The sequence below is a fragment of the Haemorhous mexicanus genome, chromosome 6, assembly GCF_027477595.1.
Source record: "Haemorhous mexicanus isolate bHaeMex1 chromosome 6, bHaeMex1.pri, whole genome shotgun sequence".
Lineage (NCBI taxonomy): Eukaryota > Metazoa > Chordata > Aves > Passeriformes > Fringillidae > Haemorhous > Haemorhous mexicanus.
The window spans coordinates 51,243,005-51,264,772 of record NC_082346.1 but is presented as its reverse complement, the minus strand read 5'-3'; the positions used below and the strand labels follow the sequence as shown (position 1 = coordinate 51,264,772).

The 21,768-nt window shown below is 39.2% G+C and overlaps 1 protein-coding gene across 2 annotated transcripts; it reads left to right on the top strand.

Annotated features, from left to right (window-relative positions):
* The first annotated feature begins 809 nt into the window (after nucleotides 1–809).
* Nucleotides 810–21,190, top strand: LOC132329305 (alpha-1-antiproteinase-like). Of its 2 annotated transcripts, XM_059850238.1 has the most exons (6): nucleotides 810–947; nucleotides 2,864–3,509; nucleotides 9,664–9,934; nucleotides 12,185–12,332; nucleotides 13,491–13,696; nucleotides 17,950–21,190. In XM_059850238.1, exons 2-5 carry the CDS (start codon nucleotides 2,876–2,878, stop codon nucleotides 13,677–13,679), a joined length of 1,242 nt encoding a protein of 413 aa, XP_059706221.1. In that variant the 5' UTR covers nucleotides 810–947; nucleotides 2,864–2,875; the 3' UTR covers nucleotides 13,680–13,696; nucleotides 17,950–21,190. The 2 variants fall into 2 exon arrangements, with proteins under 2 accessions (XP_059706221.1, XP_059706220.1); XM_059850237.1 differs by lacking the exon at nucleotides 17,950–21,190 and having other exon boundaries at nucleotides 13,491–15,070.
* The last annotated feature ends 578 nt before the right edge of the window (nucleotides 21,191–21,768 follow it).

The following is a 21,768-nucleotide window of genomic DNA, read 5'->3' as shown; positions in this document are numbered from 1 at the left end:
GACACTTTGGCCATCCCACTCCCAGGAGTAAAGCTGAGCACAGGATACCAGGCTGTCTGATGTGACCCAGCTGAACTTGGCACACGATCAGAGGGGATTGCTCCCCACATCCCAGATTATAAGATAGTAAGCTGATCTAAAGACTTGCTCTATTTAACACCCATGTTCCTCAGCTTCCACCCCCTGTCCCCAGGCCATGCTTGTAACTGCAATCACCTACATTCAATGGCATCCCAGCTGCATTCTTTTTCTCTGGGCACAGTGCCATACAAGTGACCCAGGAGTCAATATCACAGCTCTTGCTGCCAGTGGATTCCCCGTCTGGGAGGGGATAGCCAGGCACACATCTGACAGCATTTGCTAGTGTGGCACGACAGTGTTTTAGCCCTGCACCTATTAGAATCGTCACTAGCTTCACCTGGAGACAATCAACCACAGCCATGGATATGCGGATACAAAGTGAGGTAGATCACAAAAATTCAGATTGTCCTGATGCTCCAAGTCTTTCCCTCCTGTCTTGGTGGCAGCAATGCTATTAGAAAATCTGGAAATTATGCAAATGATGATAAAAGTATTTCTCTGTAGTTGCTGCTTCTGGTAACTTGTTTAACTTGTTCATAAAAAAGTAGATTCAGGCAACTGAGATGTGTATGAATGTTTGATATTAAGAAAAAGTAGGTTCAGTTTGAGGAAAATGGGTTTGAATCTAACCAGAGTGATCAGATAGTCATGAATAATAAGAAGTCACGTGTAAAACATATTCAGTAAAGTGTCCAGTAAAACTAGTTTCGACATCATACTAATCTCTAAAATTATAATGTGTGAGTCATGGCCCTTAGATGATCTTAACCTTTACTAGAGGATACCCTGCTTTGTGTTCAGCAGCATAAACAACTGAGCAAGGACCTGTGCAGACCTGGTGAATACAAGACCCTTTTGACCTCACTGTAAGTAATTTTTTGGGGTTTTTTTAATGTGGAAAAATTGTCAAAAATTATATTCAGGAGAAAAATTTTTAAATGTTCAACTGAGAAATTATTATGTTCATAGTCAAGTTTTGGCTTAAAGTTTCTTGGATTGTTTGATTATGATTTTGGGTTTTTTTTAACTAGAAAAGAGAAGTGCTCTGTGAGATTGGCAAATTCATATATCATGACTCGCCGTAGGAAAACTGCATTTTTAAGTGTTTTAAATTAATTACATTGATGATAATAACAAATGTAGGGTGTGAAATGAAATGAAAGTGGGGTCTTAAGGATTGCTCTCTAAAGCATCTAGAGAGCATTAAAAAAAAAAGAAACTGGCTAAAAGAATTATGATGGTGTGAGAAGTCACAAACAAATCAGAGCTAAAACTTAAACGTGTTCTAGATATGAAAGTGCACTGTCTGAAAGTGGTTTGTCATGGGGTTCAGGCCCTTCCTAGCAATAGTAGTATTTCCATAACCATGATATTCAGAGTGTGAATTAAGGAGGATTTAGAGCATATATTTCTAAAGCTGAGATCAGCATTCTGAGTTCACTGGGTTTTGGAGAAAGAAAACTATGGAGAGTGGAGAACCCAAATGTGGGGTCATGGTGGGAGCTGATAAGGATTCAGAGCTTTACAAGGCAGAGGCTGCATTTCTCAGTGCTAGTCAAAAACCTTAGATATTTTTCCCCTAGAGACAGCTTTGTTTTATAAAAGGTTTAGTAGGTCAAATGATCACATACCACAGGAGGATGTTTTGGATTTCCAGATATTCCACATCTTTAATTCTCTCTATTGACAGAAGTTATTGAACCAATTGTGATACAATATTAATTTCTTGAGGTGAAAGTATTGCCATAGACATAGAATGAATGATTTCCATGCTTTGGAAAAGGCTTTCCTGCTCTATCTGTATTTTTTTTAGTGTCTCTGCTCCTCCAGAATTTACTCGCTCATCTTCACTTTCAACCATTGTAAATTTCTCCACCAAATCACCCTTTTCTATTTTTCTGATGATAAAGACAGTATTCCTCTAAAGTTTATCTACTTTTTTCTTTTTTTTTTTTTTTAATTCTTTTTTTTTAATTTTGGTTTTAGGTGGTTTGATTCAGTCACTGGGTTGGGCGTGCCTTTGCATGCAACAAGCACACTTATTTTTTTTTTGGTGCTCTATGTACATACTCATTTTCCCTGTCTTTATAAGCAGCAGTATTTTCACGGTTTTGATAACCCTGTATTTTCATGGTTTTGATAACATCCTAATTGCTATTTCTTTCATTATTTTTGTGGAAGTTGATTTTTTCTTTTAGCTGTGCTCAACTGTTCAATCTTTACGAAATCACCATAAATGTTCATCACGTCCCCATTAACAAGCGCGTTTGCATTCTTTTAGGTGCCTGCATATGGGTTTATATGCAGCCCATTCAAAGATGAATGTTTTAATTTTCTCAGAAGAGGTACATTGTGCCTTTCTTCTTCTTTGATTTTTCATCAGTTAAATTTCCAAATTTAACTGATTGGCCTTGACTGTCTCCCTTGCTTTCTTCTCTATAAACCTGTGCTTTTGACCCTTTCATCACTTAAAGCTACATTGAAAACAGAATATTGGGAAAAAAAAACAGTTTAAAATGAATTGTAGCTTAACTTTAATGAGGGCGTATTTGGAATTACCTCATCCCTCTCTGATTTTAATTTTTATTATTTCATAACCTCTTCAGTAGGTTGAGCAATTTTCCAGAGTCTGCTTCCTTGAAATAGAAAGCTCATTTACACCAATTCAAACATCTCAGAGTCACTGGTGCTAAGCTAACTCTGCATAGTGAAGGGATTGATATACTGCTAAACACAAGGTGAATAGATTTGTAAGCCAAATGTAACTTTTGTTCTATTACAGAATCAAAGAAATATGAAGATGTTGCTTTCCCTGTGTCTTTTACTTGTTGGAATCCATTCCAGCAGTTACTGCTATGAGCCTTATCGACAAGGGATTAGAAACCAGAACCAAAGAGCACAAGAAAACCAAAACATGCCATGGCAAGGTGTAAGCAACAGTGTTTGTCGATTTGCATGTTGTTTCTACAAAGATATTTCTTCTCGTGAAAACAACGGAAATGTTTTCTTCTCTCCTTTGAGCATCTCTACTGCCTTTGCAATGCTGACTCTGGGTGCCAGATCAGACACCCTGACACAGATTCTTAGGGTCCTTTGCTTTAACCCTCGTCAGATTTCTGAAAATGACATCCATGAAGGTTATCGTCAACTCATGCAAATGGTAAACAGAAGGAATGGGGGGTTACAGTTGAATATGGGAAATGTTCTGTTTGTTCTGGATCGACTGAAGCCACAAGAAAGATTTTTAAGTGATCTCAGAAACTTCTATGAAGGAGAAGCTTATCCTATGAACTTCAAGAGGGCTGATCAAGCCCAGCTAAAGATCAATGAATATGTAGCAAGAAGAACGAATGGAAAAATCAAGGACCTCGTAAATAACCTAGATCCACTTACTGAAATTCTCCTTATTAGCTATATCTATTTTAACGGTAAGATATACATATCCTGTTCTTCTACTCCATAAATTATTTCATCGGGTTAGTCTTGGACTTCATCATTTTTTGCAATATGGTTTTGCAGGTGGACTCATATCTTGTTTACCTTTTGGTCCTCACTTCCATTTAATTAGAAACAAAGCTATTGGAAATTGTGTCCTACTTGACACTGATAACTCCTAGCAAAATATATGGCAAATTTTCCCACATCTTTTAATATATAAACTTCTTTCCTTCAGAAAATTAGGTGAAATATATGTTGAGGAAGGCATCTCTAGGCAGTAAAACATCTAATCCTATACAGTCTAGTAGGATTCAAACACTTAAATACTTGGCTGAGATCCATTTCTGTGAATTTCAATCCAGCTGGCTTTTTTGCTCAGCAAGTTCAGAGTTACATGCAAAGAATGCTATTAAAGGAAAACTTAGCATCTTATCAAACAGAATATGTTTAGACAACAGCTTTGCTGTTACTGTGCATGTTTATGCATTGAAAACTAAACATGCTTTTGGAACATGCTTTTTAAACATTGGAAACTAAACAATAGCTTTAGTTTCACACTCCTGTTCTCCTTATTTTTTCACTATGCCTTTGCCAATAGAATGTCTGTAGTCCTGGTGTGTCTAGAGGCATAGGTTTCAACCTTTTTTTTTTGATTTGCAGATTCTAATATTTTCCAGTGGAGAGATGGACCCACCAGTACCAAATACAAGCCTATTGACAATAAGCTTGTTTCTCTTAATTAACTTGTGCAGTCTGCTTAGATACAGTCTTCAGATGTTCCCAGAGCTTTTCAGACTTCTGATCTAATGAGAAGAAGAGGATCAAGGTGTAAGGCTCAATCAGTGGTCTAATAACAGATATTGCATCTTAATTCAAACTTTCTCTCTCTTACAGATTATATGCTGAAATCAAAGTATTTGTGATCAGAAAAATAATATTCTGTAATTTATTGGAAAAATTTTAATTGCAATGAAGATGGCATATTAGACAAATTTTTAAAAGAAAAGGTATCCTTTTAGAACCTGGACGCTTGCACTTTCCAATATGAGGCTTCCCCTGAAAATAATTAAGAACTATATTTCTGTTTTGTTTTGCTTTCCATCTGCATCTCTTCTCCTTGTATTAATGTCTGAAGATTTGGCCACAACTAAATGGAGCTAATTGAAATACAGATGACTGATGTTTCTTAGTTCTCTTGAAAACCTACTTGTTTATCAAATAATATTTTCATTTAGACTTTTATTAAGCATCAGGTACATCCTTCAAAACAGGCAAAAAAAATGGTCAATTTTTTTTCTGAAAGGTGTTTGAAAAATGAGCAATGAATTTAGTAGCACAATGGGGACAAAAGCCCAAGAAACCTTGTATTAAAGATGACTTTGTATTACAGTTAATTTTTACATGTTCTAGCAGTAAGGGTTGTTATCTTTTTATAAGAGATGTTCAGTTTACTACTGCAAAGATTTCCTAGCTCCTCTAAAGGTGGTGGAATTTCAGTTTTAGCTCACCAATTTTAAAGCAAATGGATTAAAGAATAGCATTAATCGCAATACTATAATAACATTTTTTTAGTCTTGAGACCAAGTGTAGGTTAATTATCTAGAGCTGGGATTAATCTGGAGAGGATTTCTAAACCTCACTTAGCTGTATAACCAGTCCATACTTTCAGGTGCTTGTCCTTTTTTTGTGCATTACAAACTTCCTTGCACGTTACTGGTGACACTTTTTTTTGAGATGTAGCGTAGTACAGAATTCCTTCTTCAAGGACAAAAGTCTGGCAATATTTTCCTGACTCTGACCTACAAGACATGTTATTCCACTATATTACACCAATCCCTTTTCATGCCTTAGTCAAGTTCATAACCACAAAGAATACTTCGAATTTCATTTTGCTGCTTGAGCGCTGTGAAGGACTTGAGGAAGGTGCCAAGAAAGTATCCCACTAAGACAGAAATGAGAACAGGGAAAAAAGTGCCTTTGAAATAGGAGGAAAGTATTAGTGAATGTCATCTCTGTCTAATCTGTACGTTAACTGATAGTCATGGTTTGGGACCTTAATGATCATCTAGTTCCAATCTCCCTGCAATGGGCAGGGACACTTTCCACTATACCAGAGGGCTCAAAGACCTGACCAGCCTGGCCTTGATCACTGCCAGGGATGGGGCATTTACAATTTCTCTATTCCAGCCTCACAACCCACGTAGTGAAAGATTTCTTCCTTATATCTAATCTAAATTTAAATCTGCCCTTTTTCCATTTAAAGTCATTCCCCTTTGTCCTACCACTATCTGCCTGTATAAAAAGTCTTCCCCCCTCTATAGGTACTTCCCTCCTTTAGGTAATGGAAGGGCTCTAAGGTTTCCCTGGATCCTACTCTTCCCAGGCTGAACAACTGCAACTCTCTCAGCCTGGCTTCATAGGAGAGGTGCTCCAGCCCTCTTGATCATTTTCATGGCCCTCATCTGGAGTAACTCCAACAGGTCCACATCCTTCTTTTATTGGAGACTCCAGAGCTGAATGCAGTACTCCAGCTGGGATCTTGCCAGAGTGAAGCAGAAGTGGAGCTGGCCACACTTTTATGATGCAGTTCAATATGTGTTTGGCTTTCTGGGCTGCAAGCACACATTGCTGGGCCATGCTGAGGTTTTCATCAACCTGCAGGACCAAATCCTTCTCCTCAGGTCTGATTTCAACTCTATCCATTATTTTCCCAGCTTGTATTTATGCTCGGGATCACCCCAACTCACATGCAGGACCTTGCACCATTGTTGAACTTCATGATATTCTAATGGGGCCACCTCTCAAGTCTGTCTCACTCTCCCTGCATGGCACCCTTTCTGTCTGGGGGGCCTCCCTTCACTCTGGAGGGCATCCTTTCCTTACAGCATGTCAACAGAACAACACCATCTTGGTGTCTCTGGCAAACTTGCGGAGGGTGCACTCAATTACATCGTTCACTTTACCAACAAAGATGTTAAGCAGCACTGGTCATCCCTGATCTCCTCCTGGACAACAAGCCATTGACTACAAGCCTTCAAACGCAAACATCCAGACAATCCACTGAGTGGGCCACCTCTCACACCCATCTCTCCAGTTTAGAGTCAAGGATGTCATGCAGGACAGTGTGAAATTCTTTGCACAGCTCCTGGTAGATGACATCAGTTGATTTTCCTTTACCGCAGTTTACCCTTAGTGAAGTCATGTTGTCAGTCACCAATCACTTCCTAATTTTCCATGTGTCTTAGCATAGTTTCCAGAAGGATCTGCTCCATATCTTGCCTCTCAAAGAGGTGAGAAAGTCCGGTAGTTTCCTGGGTTATTCTTTTCTTCATTTTTAAAAATGAGAGCTCTCATTTATCTTTTTCAGTCAGTGGAAATTTCACTGGACTGCCTTAACTTCTCAAATATGATGGATAGTGGTATTGCTGTTCCATCTATTTCCCTCATGATCTGCAGGTCCCATGGACATGTTCATCTTCAGGTTCTTGAACCTGATCTTCTTTTACAGTGGACTACTTTCATTCTCCCAATCCCTGCACTTGCCAGTAAAGATTGAGGGAAAAAATGTCATTGAATACCTCAGCCATGTTCTGAGTCACCAGGCTTCTGATTTCTTTCTGGAGGGAGTTCACATTTTCCCTAATCTTTATTTTATCATTGTCATGCCTATAGAAGCTTTCATTGTTGCCCTCAATATCCCTGGCCAGATTTAATTATATCATACCTTTAACTTTCCTAATCTATTCCTTGGAGGCTCAGAAAATCTCTTTTTATACCTCCCAGGTTACCTGTCCTTGCTCCCACCTTCGGTAGGCTACCTGTTTGTGTTTGAGTTCACCAAAGACCTCCTTGTTCCACACAGGCCTCCTGGCATTTTTACCTGACTTCATCTTTGTAAGGATGGATCACTCCTGTGCTTGGTGGAGGTCATCTTTGAATATTAAGAGAATCACAGAACCATTAAGGTGGTAAAAGACCTCCAATATCTTTGAATTCAGCCTTTGACTGAACACCACCGTATCAAATAAATTATTTACACTGAGTGCCAAGTCCAATAATTTCTTGAACACTTCCAGTGATCATGAATCTACCATATCCCTGAGCAGAATTTAAAAATGTTTGAGAACCCCTTCAGCGAAATAATACTTCCTGATCCTCCCCTGAAAGATCTTGAGGCCATTTCCTCCTGCCCTATCACTTGTTGCCTGGGAGAAGAGACTGGCCCTGACCTGGCCACAGCCTCCTTTCTGGCAGTTGTAGAGAGCAGTAAGGTTCCCCCCCACAGCCTCCTTTTCTCCAACCTAAAAAGCCCCAGTTCCCCCAGGTGCTCCTCACATGAGGAGCACCTGTCTTGACTCTTGCCCAGCTCTGTTGCCCTCAATGCTCCAGCACTTCAATGTCTTTCTCACTGTGAGGCTCCCAAAACTGGGCGTCAAACAGAACTGGACGTGTGGCCTCCCCAGTGCTGAGTACAGGGGGACAATCCCTGCCCTGCTCCTGCTGGCCACACCATGGCTGACACAGGCCAGGTGCCATTGGCCTTCTTGGCCACCTGGGCACTGCTGGCTCAAGTTCAGCTGCTGTTAATAAGCTCCCTTCATATCCTTCTCCACTCGGCCGCTTTCCAGCCACTCTGTCCCCAGCCTATAGTGCTGCATGAGATTTTTGTGACAAACCAGCTTTCTTGGGGCCCTCTTCCTTCCATGGCTTTATCCCAAGCAGATCACTGAAGAGGCCAAAGTTTGCACTCCTGAAGCCCAGCATAGTGCTCCTAACATCCTACACAGTTTTCAAGCAAAGTTCTTCTTTAAATCAGTTGGTTTTCCCTGAGTTGAGCACTAGATAAGTGTTGTTCAGGTTATTCAGGAATGGTGTCATTCATGTTTTTGTGATTCATTCTGCTTTTTTCTTTTCCCTTAAGCATAATAATGTAAAAGTTCTGTGTACTATATATCTGATGATAGAAGTCATTATTAATGAAGCATATAAAAGTATATGAAATGTATAAAAGTAGCAACTTTTCCCTGTTCAGAGCATTGCAGTTTTCAATCTATGCTTTCAGAGACCATGAACTGAAGAAGTCTCATTTCACTTTTTCGAAAGCTATTTAGTAGGGCAGGCTATGTCAGATGGTGGAAACAGTAGATGATAATTATTTCATTTGTAACAGGTTGCCTAGTAATCATTGTTCAAATAGAAAACAGAAGTCAACAGGGGTTGCATCTTTTTTCATGGTTTTCTTGATGCCACTTAATTGACTTAGTGTCATGGCTCTACTTTTGCCCTTTACGTTCGATAAAATGTTAGTTTTGCTCTAGAAGGCAAAATTTACTACATAGCAACAAGATTTCTTAAAAATTAAAATAAAAAAAAAACAAAAAGCCTTTCCAAAACTCCACAATTTCCTCCTTTTTTAAAAATTTGCTCAGCCTCTTAAACATATGATGTGGATACCTGAAATTTGGCTTTGAAACTCCTTTCCACTGAGGATAAAAACCTTTCAGAGTTTCAATGTGAATGGTTTGTTTCACCATGACTAAGTGAGGAACCTTTGAAAATTTAATATGGTGAAGATGACAGTAGAAAAGTTTTCTGCAGTTGCTGTTTTGTTTCCTAACTCAGCAGTCTGGTAAAATTAAGCTCATTATGACTCTATACATCATCAGCTAATGTGAGGTATCAACACCTCTCTGCAAGTAACCCAAATCCCTTAACTTCTCTGGAGAATTCATCCCTTGTGTCACCCTTTAGAAACCTATTTTGTTTTGGGAATAAGGAAATAAGAGAATCTTCCTTTGAGCTTAGATAAAGGCTGCATTACATGAGGACTTTACAGGCTGCTCAAAACTGTTAACAAGCAGGAAAAGTGCAAGTTAGAACCCTTGATAACTCATCTAAATGAAGGATTTTGCAGCCTGCTGTAAGATCTGAGGGAGTGTTTTACATCACATTCTGCCAATGGTGTGTTGCTATTGAATTCCTCTGAGTATTTAGTAATATCAAGAGATCATTGCAGATTGGTTTGCCTTTGAAGCTGATCCATCTGTGCCAGTTTCTGTCATCTAAAAATGTGTCCTATGATAATATGTCCTATGGTTTCATGTCCTCAAAAATATCCTGTAATTCTGTCTCTTATATTTCAAGCTGAATGGGAAAAACCTTTCGATCCAAAATACACTAAAATGAGCAAATTTTTTGTGGATGGGATCAAGGCTGTGGAAGTCCCCATGATGTTTGGAATAGGCCTGTTCAAGCATGGCTATGATCAGCAGCTCTCTTCCACTGTGGTGCAAATGGATTACAAAGGAGGTGCTTCAGCATTTTTTATTCTGCCTGATGGAGGAAGAATGAGGAAGCTGGAGAAAAAATTGTCTTGTGAACATTTGTCAAGGTGGTCGACATTAGTCACAAAAAGGTAAAATTCTGCAGTTCTTGGTTCAGATGACAGCCAAGGAAACAAGTGTGCTGGGGTATGACACAGAATTGGTATGCAATTTTTAGTTCTGCTTTAAGAGGTAGAAGAAATGTCCTGACCTAAGTTGGATCTGGCTGATTTAGTGTTCATGTGTTCTCACATTCAGGACTGCACGCACTAAAAACCTTCACAGATTAGGATTTTTGCTATTTTTGCATTTTGTTCCCTATCTTCAGCTCTTAATAGGCCCAAGTTTTTTGATTTAGACCCCTTCTCACTTTTTTGGGGGGAAGTTTTCAGCCTTCTATTTACAAGTAAATTCCTACCACTTCATCCTCTTTTCTTGTTTCTTTCCTAATTTCTGCCTATTAAAATTACAGCAATTGTACAGCTAATGCTGAAATAAAAACTTCCATTTACCAATTGTGAGGGCAAAGCTCTTATGTGACAAGATGTGAAAAAAACCAAAAGAAAACAAAATAAACAAACAAAAAAACCCACAAAAACCCCCCAAAAAATAACAGAGAAAAACCCCAAAAACAACAACGACAAAAAAAACCACCCACAAACAAACAAACAAAACCAGCAAAAACAATGTAATTCTCTGTGCACCTTTACAGTTTTGAGTAGCCATGTGGTTTGTGACTATAAGGGAAAAAGATGGTGAATCAAGATACTTAGGCATAATTTTTGCCAAAGAAAAAATTGCCTTTACAATTATCAATATGAATGCTAAATACAATTGGAGGAATTTGTATTTCCTCTCTCCATCTTACAATATGAAAAAGAATTACAGTCAAAGACAAATTTGTTTCATGCTGCTCCCCATTTTTCATCATAACCATTCTCCCCTACAAAAATAATGACACAAATTCCTCCCTTTCCCTTTAATTTTTAAAACAATTGATTGTATTAGCTATTGTTTGGAGTCTCTGGAAGGTCCTAATAAATGAAAGTATTATATGGAGTCATGTAAAGGCTGTAAGCTACCTGTTTGTCCCTTCTCCATCTGCAAATTGATGTTGTTATTAGTGGCAGAAGTGTTGTGAAGGACATCTTTCTTTTGTGGTGGCTGACAAAGAGAATAGTGCTGAAATGTCACCAGTACAGACAGCTGAGATCTTTTAAATGGCTTAACTATAGAGAAAACCTCATTTTCACTTCTGGAAAGTGTATCCCACCTCTCCTTTCCTGATTGCATTGCTACTGTGTGTCTTTGGCTTTCCCATTCCTCTGTACTGGAAGCAAGTGGGGGCTTGTGAAGGAGTGCCTTTAGGTAACAGTAAGGCAGATGATTCAGTGATAGCTGCACCCTCATTCGGGTCAGCAATCAGCATGGACTGAAATCAGGGAGAAGAGGTCAGCAACCTTTTATCAATCCACCAGAACTCTTGGTTTTGGATACAGCCAGAGCTGGCATGAGATGCTGTGCAATGCTGGAGGTATGGGCTTTTCCTTCCCACCTGCCCACTGTGACTTTCTCTCTCTTTGTCTAGCTTCATTAAGTGCTCCACATCTCCCTGACCTAAAGCCCTGGAGAGCTGTCCTGGTTTCTCATCAGAAAGTAGTACCTAATGTCAGTGCTATCCCTAACCTCTGTCTCATTATGCTGCTTCTAGCTGTAAATGTTGGGCTTAACCTTTGAAAAGTAATTGTTACATAGGGGAAAAACAAGGAAGAAATGAGTCAGAAACATAGAGCTTTGGTTAATTTATGGAAAGCAGCAATCTATTCACTTAAAACTAAGTCAGACACTGGGCTTGACGCAGAAAAAAAATTATCTATTGGCTAACTATATTCTGTAAATTTGCTTTTGTCTTTTATTTTGTCCTGCTATTTATTTTGTCATTTACTACTCTCCTGCTTCTTCAGTGGATATAGCTCCATTTTATCTGTCCTGTTTTATATGACAAATACACAAGGCCAGTTTTTTCTCCAAAAGTAACATTCTGTGAACTTGAATGTGTTGGATTTTTTTTGTGCTCAGCTTGAGACACCTAAAGGAATCTCTTTTTCACAGGGTGAATCTTCTGCATCCTCAGTAATGGCTTATGATTAAGGTGCTTCCAGCTGATTGCAGAAGAGATCACTAACTTCAGAAAATTTACATCTCCTATGTAGACTCGAGGGAGGATGCAGGCAAAATGTCTTTAGAGAGAAAGCAAAATCAGTTTTTCTCTTATGAGTCTATGTTTTTCTGTGATAACTGATCAAATGTTTCACCGTATTCTTGCACTTCTTTTCTGGCAGGTCAGTAAATTTGTATCTTCCGAAATTCACACTTTATGGGACATATAATCTAAAAGATATCTTATACAAAATGGGCATCATGGATCTATTCACTGATAAGGCTGACCTCTCTGGGATCACTGGGCAGCCCCAGCACCGAATTTCCCAGGTATGTCATAGTGCTTTTTGTTTTATGAGCCCATGGTTACTGATACTTACATCACTTTCTGCACAGCTATTCATGGTGAAAAACTCATGTAAAGAGGCTTTGCTTCACATGAAAAAGCAGCTGATGGCATACAGAGTATTTTATCCATTTAGTTTCACTGTGTGTGCAATTGGGTTAGAGCAAGTTACTAATCTGTAATTTTTTTAATTTAGAAGGCTATTTTGAACTGCATGGGGCAACTTTATAAAACATACATGACCAAATCATTATCTATCCACACTTTGGTACCCTCTTGCAGCAGGTTGTTACAGTCACCACTGGCTGCTTCTGTTTGTGTCTGCCTTCTTTAGCCTGCTTGTGGGCAAGTAGGGAGATGTAGGATGTATCACAGCTCATATTTTATGGAGGTGAGGGAAGAGGAACTGCTTGCTTTTAAACTGTTTGGGGGAAATGAAAATGTAGTTATTACAAACATTTGGCTTCAAGCATATGAACAATTACTGCTAGGCTCAGGCAAAAGCTACAGATAGATGCTTCAATAAACCTAGGGTTTAAAGCTGACAATCAGGGCAAAGTTAATTGTCTAATGAAGAAAACAACTGTCCTCATGACATCAAGTGGACATTAGTGAATCAGGATCTGTCCATGTCTGGATTTCACAAGGTCAAACTTTCATGTTGTTGTGCTTTAACCCTCCATTTCTGGCCATTCATCTTTGCTCCCATTTTTCCCAAAACATGAAGGAACACAGGAAACATAATTCAAGATTTCTATTCATGTTGTTTCTTCAACTATATGAACTTCTAATACACAGTTAAATATGGGCTTACTTTCTTAACATTTGGTCTAGCTGTCCAGATCTTCATGAGTGGATGCAAAGAATAAGAAAAGAAACAAAGCAAATGTTTTCACTAGCAAGGACATGTTCCTCCCAGTGGAGAGTAACTTTTCCTCTCTAGGCCTAGGAAGGTGTGTTGCATATAGCTTGCTGATTTTTTCTTTCCCCCTAAGTTTGCTATCTTTAAGCAGTGGACTCACACCTGTCCATCTGATGCTTGTTTCTTACCAGTAACTTCTTCAGGCACTTTTAACTCTCATTCTTATTTAGGTGACTAGTTTTGTACCCCCTTAACTTGTAAAATATCTGTTTCTTCACAGGCCATTCATAAGGCTGTGGTAAAGGTGGATGAGACTGGCACTGAAGCAGCAGCTGCCACAAGCATGGAAATAGTGCCCATGTCCGTTCCAGTTACCGTTAGATTCGACAGGCCCTTCCTAATGGTCATCACTATGGAGAACACTATACTCTTCATGGGAAAAATTGTGAACCCTCTGAAAAAAAATTAAGTTAATGTACAAATTAGGTATGTGGTGATGACCACTCTTCAATCAAGTATTAGACCTGATGAGTATGGCATGGCTACAGAGGGGCTCTCCACCACTTAACTGATGTTATTCACTGTTTTTTGTAGACGAGACTCTTCATCAATTTAAGTTATCATAGTTGCATGTTTGTTTGGGCCTTGCTTCTTTTTTTTTTTTTTTTTTTTTTTAAAGAAGGTTGCATTCATGCAGAACTGTCATTAGCTCTGGGGCAAAATAGGCCTGTGTGATGCTGACAGCATAGATACATCTTCTAGCAGGGAAGATGAGGAGCATGTGGGTGGAGAGGGTTGTGTACGTCTGCTTCTTCCCTCATGGCTGCCTTCTCTCCTATTTTTTTGTGTTGACTGACAAATAGGCATAAGTTATGTCACTTTACTATTTGTGTCAATTTTCCTACCAAAATGAAGTTCATGGCTAGCATAAACCTTAACATGCATAATGCTTATTACCTTGCCTAGTACCATTGTTGTCCAGTGAGTCTCTTACACCCTTGCCTGTCAGCTGTTGTCCCAGCTTGCCTGCTGCAAAGGGGTGTTTTTCCCTGGAGATACATACTCCTCTGCCTACTGTTTCTGTGTAATTGATCGTCCAGACTCATTCCAGGGCAAACTTTAGAGGTTCAAAGAATTTGATCTAAGAAAAAAAGAAATAGATCTAATCTCTGCACTTTGGCACCCTGAAGCCAACCATTGTGAATCAAATATACAGCTCAGAGCAGCCAGAAGACTACTTCTAGCTTATGCCTGCACCTAAAGTAGCTCCTAGAAGTCCCCAGGCAGCAGGAAGCACAAGCCATGGCCCCCTGGTACCAGTGTCTGTACCATTACTGTCTGTACCTGGGAGATTACCCATGGTAGTAAGCACCACTCCAGTATTGTTTGTAGGATCAGACACCCTACCAATAGCACCCATACCCTACCAGTGGTACTTGCCATGTCTCTTGATATAACCCCTTCTGTTCCCAGACTGTCTGGTAATACAACATTGGTACTCTTCTCATCTGCTTCATGGTTAGTATAGCCACAATATTATAAAGAGCTGTTTTCACTATTAAGAGACACAATAACCAGTCACATTCATAATAAACATGCTTATTTTATTTCCTTGTTTTCTTTCCTATCTATTTTTTTCTTCTGGTTTTTACATCTATCGTTATTTTATTTCTTTGCTCAAGTTCCTGGTATATATCCGATCTCTGGTTGCAGGAGGGGTCAATTATTGACTAAAGTGGGTTAGTCTGTTAATAGGTATTAAGCACTTACACCAGTCTTTGTACAGCCTTGAAATATGCAGACAAATGTAGTATGGGAGAACAGCAACAATTAATAAACATGACATTAAAAAGTTTCAAATTTTGCTATTTTACTTCTATAATCCAGAGTTAAGAATTAAATGCGGTTCAAGCAGGTTTTTTTGACTAGTGTCAAGAATAATTATTAATTTACTGCTCATATACATTAGATCAGCACAGTAATACCAATAATGAGTTTCAGAAATCCCTCTGCCTTTAGCCTGAGCAATTAATAGTAGGTTGTCTCTGCTAGGCAGAGAACCTTTTTGGGAAGGCTGGACATTCATTTCATGCAAAGACGTTTATTTCAAAACTTTTAGAAAGCATATTGCTTCTACTCTATCAAGTGCTTAGCTTCTGTGTGTTACTCACCACTCTTCTAAAAAGCTCTCTCTTGACTCCCTCTAATAGCTCTGTTATCAGTCTTGGCACATCTTTGAGCTGAAGTTCCTGTTATTCCATAAACAAAATACAGGCTATCTATATCATATCTTTTTGGGTTTTAATAAATAAGGACAGGGCAACAAAAAAATTGCTTAGACGCTTTTTGTAGAGGAACCCACTTCCAAATTAAAATCACAGTGAAGAAAAACTCATATCTATGGCATTCAAATAAGGCAATAAGAAAAACTAAATTTAGAGTTTCCCAAACTGAAAATTAGGTGTACTAAACTTGCCCACATCACTGGATCCATAGCAAACCTTTTTCAGGTGCTCACAGATATTTGTAACCTACACCAATCTAAAGGCACTGCAGATTTTCCTAGGTCACAGACAGTTTTCTGACAAAACTAGATCTTGCAGCTTGCATTCCTGTACAAATGTACAGCAATGTATTTGGAAGTAAATCCAAGAAACCCTAACTAGAAAGGGGGGGGGGGGAAATGTATATTCCCACAGAAAACTGAACTTCAATTAAGAAGAAAAATTTCAGAAATTGAAGTCGTTATCAGCTCAGTGAATGCCACCTTGCCAAAAAGAACAATTCCAGAACATTAAAACTGTAATAAGAAAGGACAAGGAGAACTTTGAGGGAAATGCCACAAAAGAATATATATTTTTTAAAAGAGATAATTTCAAAGAGCCTGAGGGACCAGTAGATTCTCAAAATGTAAAAGAAGTGTTCAAGGGAGGCACTGGCAAAACAGAAAAGCTCAATCCATTGCATATGGGTTTCCTTTGCAGTGGCTGAGTTTAAACCACTATTCCAAGCTGAGCTAACAATAGAATAGTATTGGGCGGGGGGGGGGGGGGGGGGGGGGGGAAGCAGTCAAAGAGCAAGTAACAATAAATTACCCTGATTGTTTAGTATGCATGCAAGAGCTCTTAGCTGTCTCGAGAAGAAAAATGTTAAGCTTTCCACACTGATGCAACAGTTAAACTGTCTCCCTACCACACTAATAGGAAGTGACAAATGTGATGTTAAATTTTTGTAAAAAGATGCAAGCAAGTATCTGGAGTACAGACTAGTTAGATCAACTTCAGGTTTTTTGAAACTGCAGAATTTGTAGTTCTAGGAATAAGTATGACAAAATATTGAATAATAAACATGACTTTCATAGAAACATAGAATCTTCTAGGTTGGAAGATCACCCCTTAAGATCAACTCTAGCCCTTAATCCAGAACAGTCAAGTCCAACCCTGTCCCTAAGTGCCACATACACACATCTTCAAAATACCACCAGGGTGGTGACTGGGTGGCCTGTTCCCATGTTTGACAGCCCTTTCCATGAAGAATTATTTCCTAATACCCAATTTAAACACTCCCTGCTGCCCCCCCAGCACAACCTGAGGCCATATATCTTCTTCTATCACTTGGGATAAGAAACTGACCCCCACCTGTCTACACCTTCCTTCCTCCCTTTGGAGAGTGTTAGAGAGTGATAAGGTCCCCTTTCAGCCTTCTTTTCTCCAGGCTAAAAACCCTCAGCTCCCTGAGCCACTCTTCATATGACTGGCTCTCTGAACCCTTCCTTAGCTCTCTTCCCTTCTCTGGACATGCTCCAGCTCCTCAAAGACTCAAGCAAGTCTTGTCATGAGGGGCACAGAATTGAGCACAGCATTTGAGGTGTGGCCTCCCCAGTGCTGAGTACAGGGGGACAATCCCTGCCCTGCTCCTGCTGGGCCACACCATTGCTGACACAGCAACTGGGCACAGCTGGCTCATGTTCAGCCGCTGTCAGATGGCACCCCCAGGTCCTTCTCCACCAGGCAGCTTTCCAGCCATTCTGCCACTGGTCTGTAGTATTGCAGGTGGTTGTTTTGGCTGGATGCTTTGAGAGACAGTATCAAAGGCTTTACTAAAGTCCAGGTACACAATATCCACAGCCATTCCTCATTCACTCACCCAGCCGTCACTTGTCAGAGAAGGAGGTCAGGTCAGTACAAGTAACACCTGACTGTCATAAACCTGTGCTGGCTGGGCCTGATCACCCAGTTGTCCTCTGCATGCTGTGTCATGGCACTCATGAGGATCTGCTCCATAACCTTCCCTGGCACTGAGGTCAGGCTGAGTGTCCTGTAATGCCCTAGATCCTCCTTCTCCTTCTGGCCCTTCCTATAGATGGGCAGCCCATTTGTTTGGGACCTCCCTGGTGAGCCAGAACTGCTGATAAATGATTGAAAGTGGTTTGAAAGCTCTTCCACCAGCTCCCTCAGTACCCTTGTGTGTGTGTAAGTGGTGCAAGAGCTTGCTGACCATTATCCCTTGGTTTATGAGGTTTTCATTCTGTCTGCACCTGTCTTGCAGCTCAGCTTTCTGGGTACCCTGTGAACAGCTGGCCTTTTTATTAACAACTGAGGCAAAGAAGGCACTGAGAATTTCAGGGTCTTCCTCATCCCTTGTCACAATCTTCCTTCTGGCATCCAATAAAGGATGGAGATTCTCTTTAGCTTCTTATTGCTAATGTATTTATAGAAACATTTTATTGTCTTTTACAGCAGTAGCCAGAACCCGTTGCCAAAGAATTCTTTGAAGAGCTGGTATGTCCACATTTTGTAATGGTTTGGTAGGTATATGCCACATACTTCTGAAAACTTACAAAATTCCTCAGAACAGGACCTAAACCAATCATAAACTAGTAGGGAGGGAATAGCCTTTATTAGCATAGAGTTCAGGTGTGCATTATTCCGAGAAGTTAGAGATGACATGGGACTTTAATAAATTGTGACATTACACATTTTTCTGGTGGTTTCACCTTGTTCATTGGGAAGGATCTCACAGCACCCAGTGGCCAGCTGATCAGAGGAGAATCACTAAATCCAAGGCAAAGAACACAAAAGGAAAAGCCCTTGGTTTATACTTGGCATGATGGTCTCAGGTTAGTCATTGCCACTCAGGACAGAGATTTTGCAGTGATGCTGGATAGGCCACTGAATATGTCATTTCTATGCTCAGTGACAAGGAAAAAGGAAACCAAGCAGTGTGAGATGTGAAGAAAGGGAAAGAGTAAGCTTGTGCATATCTGTACCCTATATATGTATTCCACTGTGTATGTGTAGCCTCTATTTACTGCCAAAGCCTAAGTGCTCATTTCCTCTTGCTGTGCCCAAGGCTGCCCAGGACCTCTCAGGGCATTTTTATTTCCTCAATTAACAGCAACACTTCTATCAGCTCAATGGTCCAGTAGGAAATTACAAAAAATCTAAGCCAAATTATATGACTCAATACTTAAGAAGCATTCACTACAACAACAACAACAACAACAAAAAAAAAAAAAAAAAAAAAAAAAAAAAAGAAAAAAAAAGTGTGGGTTTTTGTGAGAGTTTAAAAGGGTCTATTTATCACTTTGAATGGCTGAAGGAGGTCAGCTTATATTTGCCTTCATATTTGCAGTTTTGTTCTTTTTGCAACCATTAATTATACTACGTACAATCAAATTAATGCCTTGCTATTTACCAGTGAACCTTCACAAAGATTCTAACAAGATGTGATATCTCTTTTTTAATGCTTCTGGGGTTTGTTATTTTATTTCTCTATCAAATGTACTTATATATTTTTTAAAATGGGAATATCTCATTAGTAATCCTTTTTCCCATCAGATTCAAAGAAAACTTGAATAAAATTTAATTTTTAATGTGAATTAGCTCTCAGTATACCAGTTCTTAGCTGTTTTTCCTCAACATCTATTTCCTTAGAGTATATGACAAATCTGGATTTAGTTCACAAAAAAAGGCAAATGAGAATAAAACTATGAGTGGCAAAATAATGTCATCCTCAGGTCCTCTACAACTGATACAGAGGATTTTCCAGCCTGACTTGAAGAACTGAGTGTGTGATCAAATCTTTCCTGTAAACAATTGTTTTCCTTCCAGTCAGACTTTTCTACTATTGCCTTTTAATAGTGTTCATAGTCCCTTATTTTTATTATCTTCATATAAAATAAATTACCTTTCTCTCCCAAGAGAAATTTCAATACATTGAATTTTAACAAATTGTGACAAAAAAATTTAATTCTCAGCAAATTTCCTAAAATAATTTTAAATTTTTTGTTTTCCATTTTATTGTTAAATAGTAGAAAAATCATTCACTTCATATTATCTTATAAAATAAAAATTAGCATGGAACATTTTCATCATTTTTCTTTCAAAATGTTGACAAAGTCAAATATTCATGAAAATGTTAAGGTTTCTCTGCCTCTGCTTTCTTACGTGGAAACTTCTCTTTCAGGCAACTTCCAATAAGTTTTTCTGAGAAAGGATTTTTGAGTGGAACATTAAGGGCTACAGGAAGAATCTGGATACTTGTGCAATCTAGGAAATTTTCTCAAGTGTGGGAAAGATGTTGAGCATTTGTGAAGTAGGTTGCAAGTAATAGAACACTGAAGTTATAGCTTGGGTATGACCCTACTACCATCAGATATAAGTGGGGACCTCCAGCTCAAAGGATTTGGGGACTTCTTAGCTTTGGCTGGCCACTGAATGCTATAGAGCATAAGTAAAAATAATTACTTTTACACTAAACTGTGAACAGAAATATGTTTAGAAAATGCTGGTAAAAAATACCTTTCCTTTGTAGACAGTGAATCCTCTTAGACATAGTCTTGGCTTGCAGGATTCTTTTTCTGGTGAGGAAACCCTATTCACTGTGCTTCAGAAATTACTTCAGGAAGGATCCCAAGAGCTGAGAGATTTCCGGAGATCAGGGAAGACTAAGTGCCATATCTGCTGTAATATTTGGGTGTTGGGTTTGGAGCTATAGTAATTAAGTGTGTGGAGGCGAATTAGAAAAACAAACGTGTTTGTTAAGAGATTAATTCAATCATCATTAGTATGAGAGTCGGGGCATTCACAAAGGCCAAAGACCGGTTCAAACTGGTTTTCATAATCCACACCCACCTAAGTTCTACCAAAGGCATTAATTTAAAAACATTGCTTCATCAAGAAAAATAAAATACTCTCACTGGCTGATCAATGAACCTAAGAGCAGGACATCATCACCTAGAAGTTTTTGTGACCTGATTAACCTTTTTGCTCTCTATGGCTGAGCCCCATTCTTGCTGACCCCAGCCCGAGAAGTGCCATAAGGCTGTGCTGCTCTCTCCAAAAAGACACCTGGGTATTCTGTGAAAATCAGTCTGGCCTCTCCCTCATCCCCAAAGGTTAAGTTTCAAGGAAGGGTCTTACTTGGACTCCTCTGGGAATGCCTTCCTCTATAATCTTCAAGAGGCTCTATTTGCCATTGCTCTCCAAGAAAATGCAGGAAGCAGGGGTAGAGGAATGGTGTGCTAAGATGAGAGGGGTCTGCAAGTGACTGTGTGTGATGTGAGGAAAGGCAAGAAAAGAAAGTTAGAGGAGATGTCAGCATGTAGGAGACAACACTGGACAGGGTATTGTAAAGCTTGGATTAGGGAAGTTTTGTCACAGTTCCAACAGTTTTGCTGTTAAAAGTAAGATTTGAGATGCTTGTGTAATATTTGTTATGTAGCAAAATGGCTTTGTTTAATTTGTCTGCATATTGATCAAAAGCAGGATTTTTCAAAGCTATAAGGTGTTGGTCTAAATCTTCTCCCAGCATGGTTAAAAGCAGAGGCCACAGCAAAATTTAATCTACTCTATATCCATTCAAAATAAAATTGAAACCTGCCTCCCCTCTGCACTTGTTCCCTGGTGCATTCCTGTGTTTATACCCTCATTTTCAACAGAGCTGTTCTGACAAGGTGTAATAAAAAAGGTAAATTTACTCTGGCTTGCAAGACCACTTTCTTTGTCCTTTCCTTGAGCATTAGCCAAAATCCATATGGTGTGCTTGGACAGCTGAGCTTCTGAGTCACAGAATAATGTCATTACTGTTTACTTCAATCAACTTTGAACAACTTTACTTGATCAGCTGTGTGATTAAAGGTAGACATTTGATTCAGTATCACTCAGGAGTACACAGGAGGTAAAGAAAGCAGTTCAGATGAGATGGTCACAGATAGCAGGGTCAGTGGGCGAAATGGGAAGGTGAAGAAGAGCTTTTTAATGGAGGCTTTCGGAATAATGTTAGTTGCTTAAGTCTTGAATTACTCATTGGGATGGTTCTTGTTAAGTATATTTTCATGTTGTATAGACACACATTTATTAAAATTTTAAGTACTATATTGCAGTTGGAAACCCATAATTAATTGATTAATTCCTTTCTTTCTTTAATGCAAGAACATTATTAGGAAAGAAGGACAGACCAGTGGTTACAAAGCATTGGGTTGGGACTTGGGAGTTTCTGCTTCCCTCCCCAGCTCAGTCACAGGTTCACGTTACAGAAATATCTTCTTGGCTGCT

Bases quoted from the DNA above. Each gene is read 5' to 3' on its own strand.
- LOC132329305 (XM_059850238.1), top strand. From the start codon at position 2,876: ATGAAGATGTTGCTTTCCCTGTGTCTTTTACTTGTTGGAATCCATTCC. The intron at 9,935-12,184 runs GTAAAATTCTGC...CTTTTCTGGCAG, and splicing joins TCGACATTAGTCACAAAAAG to GTCAGTAAATTTGTATCTTC. The intron at 12,333-13,490 runs GTATGTCATAGT...GTTTCTTCACAG, and splicing joins CCCAGCACCGAATTTCCCAG to GCCATTCATAAGGCTGTGGT.